The sequence below is a fragment of the Taudactylus pleione genome, unplaced genomic scaffold, assembly GCF_031769625.1.
Source record: "Taudactylus pleione unplaced genomic scaffold, aTauple2 ptg001150l, whole genome shotgun sequence".
NCBI lineage: Eukaryota > Metazoa > Chordata > Amphibia > Anura > Myobatrachidae > Taudactylus > Taudactylus pleione.
Window position 1 is genome coordinate 242707 of NW_028285551.1, and position 12737 is coordinate 255443.

Consider the following 12737-nt stretch of genomic DNA (forward strand, 5'->3'; position numbering starts at 1 on the left):
TGCCGGAAGGCCGGCAGATGGAGATCTCGACAGGGTAAGTATTAACCCTATCTCTACCCCTCTCCCCCCCCTAACCCTCCTTTAGTGGTGCCTAACCCTAACCTGCCCCCCAGTGCCAAAGCCTAATCTCCCCCCAAAGGTGCCTAAATCTACCCCCCCCTCTACACGCCCTAAACCTAAATCTCCCGGGGGGGTGCCTAACCCTAACCTCCCCCCACAATGCCAAAGCCTAACCTCCCCCCAAAGGTGCCTAAATCTAACCCCCCCTCTACACACCCTAAACCTAAATCTCCCGGGGGGGTGCCTAACCCTAACCTCCCCCCCGGGGGTGCCCGACGCTTAACCCCCTTCCCCTAGCCTAACCCTCCCGGGGGGGAGGGGGCCTGACCCTAAGTCCCCTCGGGAGTCCCTAAACCTATCCCCCCCCTGGCGGCTAACAGCTCCTGACCCCCAGCTTACCTACATCCGGTATGCCTGGCATCAGGATTTCGGCGTTGGGCTAATGATAGGCGTTGGTATTTAGATGCCTATCAGTAGTTCCATGTCAGGCTTTCACTGTCGGGAAGCCAGGGTCCTGCATTTCACCCGCCGGCTTCCTGACTACATCCCCCTTTAATTACATTAAAAATGCTTTTTGAATAATGGTATATGTGTTACATTCAACCCTCAGACTGCAATACCCTTTTCATTCATTAAGTTAAGATACCCCTTTGGGATACATGTATCACAGGTTGAGAACCTGGGTTTTATCCTACATGAAAACTTTGGGAAGGTACGGTCCCCGTGACTGGATAGTAGTCTTTCATGAATGTAATATTGCCATTTGCGTATGTTTATTCTAAAATTGTATTCTTATTGTATTTTGTAATATCCATAATGTAATAACATAAAATGTATACAATCGTTACATTATAGAACATGAGAAAATGTAAGTTAAAAAACAAGAAGTTGTTTTTAAATGGTGGAAATATTTCCGTCCAACTGTGTTCCTGTTTGGTCCCTTTTTCTTAATCCTTTCTAGAAAGCAGAAAAAAATGCCGTAAAGAAGTTATGTTACAGGACCCCCGCCTGTAGCAGTCAACGCGTTTTGGTTTATGGTCCCACATCTGCATTGTGATGGATGTCCTGCTTGTGTTGTTATTTAAACAGAATAAACTGGTGGCCAATGATATTCCTGGAATTCCACAGATTGCTGAGACCCAGCGTCTCTCTGACACATTCCCACCGGGCAGAGGTCACTGTGTGAGGGAGAGCAGACCACACTCTAACTTAATACGGAGTATTTCTTCCCTCTGTCCCCCATCCCCTGTGCTGTGTGCAAGGACACATTACTGTAAGGGTCATGTGTCCCGCTGGGTAACGCTTCCTCGGTCCCTGCTCCTCTCACATCACTCTCATACGTGGGGTCAGCCACATGTGCAAGCACAGATCTCTGTGCCCCATTCAGACCCGTTCGCTAAGCTGCGGATGCATGCTATGGGCGATTATTGCACGTTTGCACATGCGCGAAGCAGTCACTGCGCCCGGGAATCGTGTGCTTATGGTACACAGACTGGACGCTATTTTGAGTGACAGCGCCGTGTGCGGGTGGTAACAGGGGAAGGTCCTTGCTGCGAACACAGGTGTGTCTGGGCGTCAAAGCGGCGTCTTATGGGTGTGCATAATTAGCATGGATGTGTCATTGTACACGTCACTTGGTTATATTTCAGTCTGCAGTGATCGCAGTGCTTGCGGTGGGGTAGGGTCTACTGTACCTCAAGGGCTGCGAGCAGCTCCGATAAATCTTGATGGTCATGATTAATCTACATTTCCTGGAGATGACGTGTGTTAAGATAGAAAAGTGGTCGTCTTTAGACCGGCGTGCGTTCGCTCTGCCATCGCTCTCTAAGGCATAGACGGCGTCCTTACACCAGACAGTGAGAACGTGGAATTTACATACCCGGACCCTTTTAGCTGCGAAAGAGCGCAGCTTAGCGTCCGGGTCTGAATCGACCCCTCTGTTCACAGGCGCATATAGCAAGTTTCTGCATACAGTATATGTCCGGCCTATTCTGAGGCGGACTTAACTTGGCCGGATCTGTCTTTCCATGAATCAGCTTCTAACGGTCACGTTACAGGCTGTGTTTGACAAATGACAGTTAGGAGCTGATTGGTTGGTAAAGTAACTTATTTATTAACAGCTTCTTATATAGCGCAGAATATTCCGTTGCGCTTTACAATTGGAAACAACAATAATAGTACAAAACTGGGTAGTAATAGACAGATATAAAGGTAAGAGGGCCCTGCTCGCAAGCTTACAATCTACTTTTTCACTCTCCACTTTCTCTCTCTCCAAGCTTTGATAAATCTTCCTATTTAAAAAATTCACTAATAGCGATTGCCATAAACATAGTGTTAATGACACACAAAAGAACAACGATTCAAGTCTCTATATTCATCAACGTATAACTGGTGGAACATCGATGCAAACCGCGGCTCTGCAAATCACCATCCCGCCGCCAGAAACGGCCATTGATAAATTCCTCCCCTTGGTGAGGCCGCAGCCTCTGCTATCTCTGCTCTCCCTCAGCCTCTGCTCTCTCTGCTCTCCCTCAGCCTCTGCTCTCTCTGCTCTCCCTCAGCCTCTGCTCTCTCAGCTCTCCCTCAGCCTCTGCTATCTCTGCTCTCCCTCAGCCTCTGCTATCTCTGCTCTCCCTCAGCCTCGGCTCTCTCTGCTCTCCCTCAGCCTCGGCTCTCTCTGCTCTCCCTCAGCCTCGGCTCTCTCTGCTCTCCCGCAGCCTCTGCTCTCTCTGCTCTCCCTCAGCCTCTGCTCTCTCTGCTCTCCCTCAGCCTCTGCTCTCTCTGCTCTCCCGCAGCCTCTGCTCTCTCTGCTCTCCCTCAGCCTCTGCTATCTCTGCTCTCCCTCAGCCTCTGCTATCTCTGCTCTCCCTCAGCCTCTGCTCTCTCTGCTCTCCTGCAGCCTCTGCTCTCTCTGCTCTCCTGCAGCCTCTGCTATCTCTGCTCTCCCTCAGCCTCTGCTCTCTCTCTGCTCTCCCTCAGCCTCTGCTATCTCTGCTCTCCCACAGCCTCTGCTATCTCTGCTCTCCCTCAGTCTCTGCTATCTCTGCTCTCCCTCAGCCTCTGCTCTCTCTGCTCTCCCTCAGCCTCTGCTATCTCTGCTCTCCCGCAGCCTCTGCTCTCTCTGCTCTCCCTCAGCCTCTGCTATCTCTGCTCTCCCTCAGCCTCTGTTCTCCTCTCCATGACTTTCGCTCCCCTTCCTTGTGTCGCTTTCTCCTCTTCTCTCCACCCTTTGCTGTAGTTATCTAATTCATTCTCCCTATTGCTGAGAGGCCTCCTAGGACATTCCAGAGCAGAGTTCCCGACCTCTCATCCGGTTTGTGAGAAATGCCCTATTTGTAAATAGAGTTTCTGCTATAAATCCACAGGGGTCCAGCTCCTCGATTGCACAAGAGAGAGAGCAACTGTCTCAACCAAATGTCTTGAGGGGAAATGTTTAGAGATACTACAATGTGAGCAATCTGGAAAGAGCGTTAGAAATGTCGGTATCTTATGGATCTTCCCTCTATGCTATAGACTCAAGGATGCTGTGCATTATCTTCCTGCTATATCACAAATAAGAGCACAATGATTTGCTTTCTGTGTACAAGACTCAGGGGCCTATTCATCATAACTAAAACTCGATGGAGGTAATTAGGTTTAGAACTCGAATGGAGTTCTACGTAATTACCGGAGGAATTCATCATTCCTAGTCTCCATAAGTTTCTACTCCGAAAAATCAATTTTGCGATGACAGCTTTTCTGGAAATAGATACTTTTCCCTCTCTACACTAACTTACCGCAGCTGTAATCAGTGCTGCTCATGCGCTGTTACATCCGTAAAAGCAGCGCATGCGCATCACTGCCTACAGCTTTGGTAATTCTGTGTACCCCCAAAACCCCTCTCCTCCACCCACCTACCTGTCCCCCACCTACCTGGCTTCTGCAGCCACGGACCCCGACCTCCCGTCCGAAGAGGAGAAAACAGTAAAGATAAAAATTTTTAAATATTATTATTTTTTTTAAAAACTTTACTGTGTTCAGCCAGGAGAACACAGTCAGAGCAGCAGCCGGAACCAGAGGAGGGACGAGGGAGTGACGGAACGAGCCGGAGGAGGACCTGCTCAGCTGAAAGCAGGTAAGTATAACCCGCTGTACGCCACCTGAGAATAGCGTATAATAACACCATCAAATTCCGAAAATATATCATTTTTGGAATTTGATGAATAGTCTAATTTCTACATCCCCATGCTACTGTACTAATGTATGGGGAGTGTGGAAATTAACGCAGACGGACTTAACCAGGAGATATCAGTGATATATGTGTTAATGAATACTAAAATAACGGTAATTAAGAAAAATGTCCTTAAAACTGTTATTTTAGTGTTGATGAATAGGCCCCTCAAACTGAAAAATGAATATTACAATTGCATAATATATTATGCAGTAGATCAGTGGCCATAATATTATAGCTGGAACAAGCCGCGGCTGGCATCGATCACACCTGGGTACTGAGGGCGTGGCCACTGGAAGGGCATTGTTGTGAAATTGTGAGGTGTGTGGTGATGCCACCCCTGCTCTTCCAAGTCGCTACAGAGGCTGGGTAATTTGTACCCATCCCTTCCCCTCTCAACGGACCTAAGGGGTAACACGGCATGTTTTGCTTTGTTTAGTATTGCCGTGATAAATTTCCAGGTTGAATATGCCGGGAAGCGGCAACTCCATCAATAACATTCCCCATACGTGCTAAATATGCACTAAATCATAGCAACCAATCAGATTCTTGATTTCACTGCTTAATGTGCATTACACAGATAAAATCTAATTGGTGATTGATTGCTGTGGTACAGTGTAAATCTGCACAGTAATGCAATGTTAGAAAATGAGCCCAGTTGAGCTTACACCAAGGGGCCTATTTATCTGGAGAAAAGCCCTATGTCCAGATAAAAAAAATCAATATACACTACCTAGTAAAGGCTACAGCAGCTGCTGTAATAAGCTGCGATAGTAAAATCTGTGTTATCACTGCATAATAATAAATGCCTAGGGGCCCGCTAAATGGTCGTGAGTACTGAGACACCGTAGCCATGTTTCTAGCGAATGGGATCGCAGTCGCAGGCTGTGACAGGCCCCCGAAAAGGTTGCAACACGTCTGCTTCCCCCAAACCCTACCTGACTGTCAATCACGCTGTGAGTAAATATTCGCTGCGAGCAACTACGGTAATGTACCTTGACGCACAGATTGCCGATTATACCTAAACTGCGAAAACTTCGGCATAGCGTATAACTCTAATCAAGCCTTATATTCTCAAATGCTCTTGTCTAATGCCGTGACTACATTCAGGGTTGCACTAAACATCATTGGATTGAGCACAAATGAGGCCCTACGAAAATGGGTCCTTCAGTGGTCAATGGGCCCTGGGTGGAGTTAGGATGCGTGGTTGTGGCTCCAACTAGTGAAGTAAATAGGAGTGTGCGAGTGGTGCCACCGCACAGAGCACAGTGCCCTGGAATGGCACCATGCAGCCAGAATTGCAGCTTCAGTGCACCCTACAGCTCTAACAACCCCGGAGCAAGTCAGAGCTGTAATTACCAGGGCTGATTGCCCCGCCCCCTTCACATGACATCATGCTCTCAGGGGGTTGGGGGCGTGGCACAGCACAGGGTGCAGAAAACTCCTGTATTACCATGCAACCATGCAAATCGCGAGGACGATTCTCTCTATACTAGCTGCACAGTTACTGAAGTCACACGACGTTTAAAATAAATATGTAAATTCTTAGAAAAATTAGAAAAATTACGTCAGAATAGCCCAGAGCACCATGCTTGAAACTTTGTGTCTGATGCCCAGAATCAGAAACACATCCGCTTCAAGTTATACACAGAAGGATATTTCCACACAGCTGCCCACTGTCAGTAAATGCCAGAGGAAAGGCAGAGTTTTAAAGGTTTTCTCTAGAAATTCTGCTTTTCAGTATTGACCAACTGGTCAGTGAAATTCACTGTTTTCTGTATGTTAGATATAGACTCCTTGGTGCCGTCAGTGGCAGGAACTAGCACTGGAGCAGTCTGTGCAATGCCTACAGGGCCCGGAGGCAGGACTGTCAAGAGCTCTAACAGGTCCAGGTACAGGAGGGGGGGTGTGGCCAAAACTGGGAAGACATGGCCACGCCCCCTTTAAAAACAAAAAACTAATTAAGCCAGTGGTTCACAAACCATTTTTTTTGAATCATGGCACCCTAGATATCAAGATTTTTTCCACGCCACCGCTAAACCCAAATTTTCTTATTGAGTAACTCAGCAAATAATAATAAATGAAGGTAAATTGTGCTTACCTGCCATCCTTAGGTTCAGTTATGTGGTGGTGGACAGGGTTGTCCACATATTTTATTTTTGACAGCTACCAGCACTGGTTTTGCCTGTCATATTGGCCAGAAATCATTGTATTTAGTACTGGACCACCAACCTGTGGCACCCCTAGTTTGGGAAGCCCTAGAATAAGCTATTATTAGTGGTGCCTAACAGGGCTAATATGCAGGGCTCACCCTTCCTCTCTGACCACTACCGCTGGCCTGTATAGCAGCGCATTGGGCAGTGAGAGTTTCCTCTCTCTCACTACCCAATGTGCCGCTTGGCTGCGCTGCTATACAGGCACAGCCGGCGGTAGTGGGGGAGATCATACGGGCCAAGGTAACTAGTACCTGCTCCACCCCCCACTCTCAGCGCTCAATGAGAGGGGCCTGCCAATGATGGTCTGTCTATTATGTCTCCTCTCTGCTATTCTGAGCATCGCAGACTTGATAGCCCAAATGGGGCTTCACTGTATGCGAGTAAAAAATAGGAAAAATACATATATACAGTTCTTAACCTTTAAATGCAAAAAAGTGCACTGTTTTCACATTCAGCAAACTTGGCATGATGATTATTGTAGTGCTCCAAGTTCCTCCGAGACTGCATGACACATTATCTGCCCAGATGCCTGACTCACTGGCAAAGTGACCCAGGGAAATATTTGAAAATATTAGCAACTATCCCAGTATGAGCTGCAATAGGAACCAGTCCAGAGAGGTGTAGGCGGCATAAGGACACGTGTAGTGGACCACACACGGATGAATGGACATGTATTGTAAGGCTTGTAAAGTCACTGTTCTTTTACAGAACTTCCGGAACACTCTGGACGTAATCTATGGTTCAGGGAAAATTCACCACCTCAGTACATTGTTTTATAGCACTGTGGCTCATTCCAACACTCCTGGGTGGAGCGCATTGAGGTATTAACATAAATGTTAATAAATAGTATAGAACATAGAGATGTGGTGGGATGTGGGGGGGTGGCAATATGGAAAATAAAAAAGGGGTGTGGGGGGCAGCATGGAACATAGAGTTGGAGGTGTGGGGGCAGTGTGGAAAATATATGTGGAAGTCAGTATGGAACATAGAGATGGGGTGTGAGGGACAGTATGGAACATAGACATGGGGGTCAGTATGGAACATAGAGATGGAAGTGTGAAGGTCAGTATGGAACATAGAGATGGGGTGTAAGGGACAGTATGGAACATAGATGTGGAAGTCAGTATGGAACATAGATATGAAGGTGTGAGAGTCAGTATGGGACATAGAGATGGGGGCAATATGGAACATAGAGATGGGGTGTAAGGGACAGTATGGAACATAGACATGGGGGTCAGCATGGAACATAGAGATGGAGGTGTGAAGGTCAGTAAGGAACATAGAGAAGGGGTGTAAGGGACAGTATGGAACATAGATGTGGGAGTCAGTGTGGAACATAGACATGGGTGTCAGTATGGAACATAGAGATGGGGTGTGGGGGACAGTATGAAACATAGACATGGGGGTCAGTATGGAACATAGAGATGGAGGTGTGAAGGTCAGTATGGAACATAGAGATGGGGTGTGGGGGACCGTATGGAACATAGATGTGGAACAGTATGAAACAGAGATGGGGGTGTGAGGGGCAGTATGGAACATTGATGTGGGGGTATTACGGAACAGAGATGGGGGTGTGGGGGGCAATATGGAACATATGGTGAGTGAAGGTTATTTCCATTTCTGAGGTATGGGGCCTGCAGAGCCTATTTTTCTATTTTCGCTCCCCCTCCTATCAAAAGCTGGCTTGTCATGCTAAGCAATTGGGAGTATGCCCAACTCAGCATGAGCAAACAATTCTGACTGTAGGGTAAACATTGAGATCTATATTCCCTGCCTGCCCCTTCGATTTATCATTCTGGTGTATGATTTCTCTTGTGTTCCCTTCCTTTTCGCGTAATATTGCTTCCCCACACCCTAGCATGGGGACTGCAACTGGCAGCTTGTCTACACTTATATGTGGCACTTACGTGTAGAGATGAGCGTTTCGGTTCTTCCCGCTTACTTCGGATCTGAGTACATTGGCACTACACTGATGCCAGACATATATATATACAAATAGCTGCCATCTTCATTGGGGAAATCAGTGAAATATGCAGATAATTTCTGGAAATAAACTGTGTATTATAAGAAACAGACCCCGCAGTCATCAATGTCCTTCAAAGATTGATGGATCAGTTTGTTCATGTTGCATTCCGCCTGGAAATTAAATGCCTGTGTAAGTGACCCCATACTGGAGACTGCAGGGTCCACTCACCAACTCTGTCAGCAAATTCTCATTGGGAATAAGTGTATTCAAACAGTAAGAACTGTGAAAGCTCTGCACTCCTGCTGCTAAAAGCGCATTACGCAGCCCTATGTACAGTACATGGTCTGCAGGGGAAACCTATATATTGTTTAGGACGATGTAACACAGACAGACTACAATGCCTGCAGACCAGTGTAACTCAACAGATTAGAGCGTGAGTCACCATTATTACTATACTCTACAAAGTGTACTCTAAGTGTCATTAGATACATGTTTGCTGACTTTTGACCAGAGAAAGAGCTTTTCTCATCTTCTGTCAAGTTATCAAAAGGTTAACGCCAGAGATGCCTGCCACTGACTACCGTCCACATAGAGCTTTATACAGACTCTTGCAGTTCATCAAGCAACAAAAAGCAAAGCTTGAGATGGTATACCTGTAACAGTCAATGGGTTACCCCCTTCGGTTAAACTACTGGGCACATGTGACCTTTCGTTGGCAGCGTTGGCTCCCAGAGGAGCGGGTTTTTGCTGGGGCTCCACCAGGGTACATACAGATGCAACTGTATCACTGCGATACACTGAGATACAAATTATTAGGTCTCACTGATTATTAATAAATAGATCCCTAAGGGGTCAATACAATTAGGTGCGAATTGCGAGGTGCGAGGTGCTGTTTTCTCTGTGAATTTGCCTAGTGAATTCATTTTGCGATCCAATTAGCAACTCGCACTGAACCAGTCGAAGTAAATTAGCATTTTTCCACTTGCACCTCCCTGAGGGTGAGAGATGGACGGGACGGGAAAATCTTTATTTTAAGGTTAAAATGTCGGGACACCGTGCTGAACCCCTTGGACAGCCTCCACTAATGATTAATTAGGTAATTAGAAGATTCCAATTACCTTAATATACCAATAATTACATGTCATTTTTTTTGGGGGGGGGGGTTAAAAAAACTCCCAAATTACCCCAAAATCAATTTTTTTTTTTTTTAGTTTAAGCACCCCTATTAACGTATATTTTAAATTGAAAAATAATTGTTTGTTTTTTTTTGTTTTTTGTAATAATTTTTCTTACAATTTTTCAAATTGCCCTCAAAGTACCCCAAAATCACCTTTTTTTTCCTACTTTTTTTTTGCATTTTCACTTAATTCGTTTGAGATTAAACAGAGTTTGCTTTATTTTTACACCATTTAGCCATTTGACACCATTTTAAATCCTTCAGTAATTTCCTTATGTCCACAAACAGCTTTCTATACGATCCTGCTAACGAAATTATCAATTTGGGGGGGGTCCACGAGGGTCTCCCACTTTTTCATGCCCTTCTCTCACATCACATGTGGCAGTCAATTCACAAACCTCCACTGCGAGTACCACGTTTAGGCATTTTTATTTGGATTGGAGAATTCTCGGGTGGGCGCATTCGTGTGAAGTCTGCGAGTTTCATGAAACAAACTCGCTACTCGCAATACGCACCTAATTGGTTTGACCCCTATGAATGAAAAGATCTTGGTAGACCTATGATTATTAGTTGAGCCTGTGTATAACGTCAGCTGTGACCGTGACTGCTTATTTCTGAGGCTGGAGAGGGGGAAGCAATCCTCTGAGTCTCATGGAAAGATTGGTGCGCTCCGCTGAGGGTGCAGGAGGACAGTTGAGGAGCGTTGAGCGATCTCACCTGGACAGTGTTGTACATGACAGTGATATCAGATACAGAGCAGAAGGGCTTCTCCAGCCATAATACAGCTCTGTACACAGGTATAGCACCAGTTATTTACAATGGTTGGGATTTGGGTGTAATTCTGAGTCGCAAACAAAGTGGCTGACGTTGTGGGCAGCCACGGAAGCCTGTTTTACTACTGCCGCAACCGACATGCTGGGATGCATGACAGTGTCATCCTGATTACCCTGTGTAGCAGCTTTCCTCACAGTGAGAAAGTGATTGTGTGTGTGTGTGTGTGTGTGTGTGTCCCATGTTACATTATGTAGCCTCTAACAACACACACACTACTTACCAGCTTATGTTCCTTTCTCTCCTCACAGGATTATTTAGGCTGCATCATAGACTGTGGTCAGCTTCCCCTGAAACCTGAGCAAGTCAGCACTTTATTCTGCAACATAGAAGATATTTATGAGTTTAACAGGTGAGAGGAACCTTTCCTTTTCTAATCGCAGCCGTGTAAGATAAATTAGGGGCTGTAATAGCATTGCTTTAATGGCAGCAAGTTTCTATGAGGTCTAATAGATTACAGAGCTCAGCTTTATTCTCAATCGAAAGTGTTTTATTAGTGACACCAGAGGTGGAGATGCAGCACAGTTCAAAATTCAAATAGGGGAGCCACACCAACTGCCACCCCAAACGCTGCCACTCATCGCCGGCTGGGTCTCACTGGCAGTTGGTGTGGCTACCCTAGTTGAAGTTTGGACTGCGCTACAACCCCTCCTCTGGTGCCACCCCTGGAGCTGCCACTGATTGTTTGTACTTCCCATCTAAAGAGCCAGGGAGCTATTCAATTGTTTTGCGCAGCCAATTGAATTGCCCCATTACTTCCTGCGACAGCCCCTTTCTCGCACCCTAATGCAAGGGATCAACCTCGTTAAGCAGCTTTTCCCCTGGTAAGTGCCGGGTACTCTGCATTTATGGTGTGCACAACACATGTGACCAGCCCGAAGCCTTACTTTACTTGAAGGGCTCAGAAGGGTGCCAGCAGAAATCCGCGATAAGTGCAGCCTTGGGCTGGTTAAGAAAAACAATTGAATAGCTCCTGGCCTCTTTAGAACCATTGAATCGCCCCCAGAATGCCTACAGTTATGATGTTGACATGCTTTAGCTGTAGACATCTAACATGTCAACATCTGCAAAATGTCAACATGGACAAATTGTCGACATATGGCATGTTGACAAAGTGAAAATATGATTATTAGGGATAGGTTTAGGGGTTAGGGACACCTCGGAATTGGATAGTCGACATTATGACCATGTCGTCATTTCATCAGTGTCGACATGCTAAAAGTCAATATGCTAATTGTCGAGATGATGAACATATGCCATTGTCATCATGTCAACATTCTAATGTCGACATTATGAATGCCGACATAGTCACTGTAGACATAATATGTTGAATTCTTTCAATCCTCTAAGTTTAGGATGTGATGAGGAGACCACGGTCTTAAGTGTATAACACTGTACAAAGCATGAGACGCAAGAGATGCTGGCGTGATAAAAGCCTATAACAATACATCACTTATTCATTACATAAGTATATCCCAGCAACATAAATAACAGGCTTATACTGTATATCCAAAAAAATCATAATCCAGTAATGTATAACCTTTATTGTGAAATATATACAATATATATTTAAATAAATCATGAGACTTTGGATGATGTCCTATATATTTATTCTAAGGCCATCAATTATATTTTAATATTTCATGATACTTCAAAATTGCATCCAATTAGTGAAACATGATTGCATCACAAACAAATCACAAAATATTGTCCCAACTTTATATGGTGTAAGCCCAATACATATAGATCATGTAGTGATAAAACATCCAAAAACAAATCACAAAATATTGTCCCAACTTTATATGGTGTAAGCCCAATACATATAGATCATGTACATTGAAAAAATAATGATAAAACCTCCAAAAACAAATCACAAAATATTGTCCCAACTTTATATGGTGTAAGCCCAATACATATAGATCATGTAATGATAAAACATCCAAAAACAAATCACAAAATATTGTCCCAACTTTATATGGTGTAAGCCCAATACATATAGATCATGTACATTGAAAAAATAATGATAAAACCTCCAAAAATAAATCACAAAATATTGTCCCAACTTTATATGGTGTAAGCCCAATACATATAGATCATGTAATGATAAAACATCCAAAAACAAATCACAAAATATTGTCCGAACTTTATATGGTGTAAGCCCAATACATATAGATCATGTACATTGAAAAAAATAAGGATAAAACATCCAAAAACGAATAAAAAAATTAAATAAAATATCCATATAATTGGCCTCATAGGGATTTACGTAAACCCGAT

General features: G+C 44.8%; 1 protein-coding gene across 3 annotated transcripts in view; it reads left to right on the top strand.

Moving 5' to 3' along the window:
* Positions 1 to 12737, top strand: part of LOC148453443 (uncharacterized) — a 99905-nt gene that overhangs the window by 60027 nt on the left and 27141 nt on the right. For all 3 annotated transcript variants that reach the window (XM_088462100.1, XM_088462102.1, XM_088462101.1), the window contains one exon: positions 10712 to 10812. In XM_088462100.1, coding sequence (XP_088318226.1) covers positions 10712 to 10812 — 101 coding nt within the window. The remainder of the gene's footprint in view (positions 1 to 10711; positions 10813 to 12737) is intronic.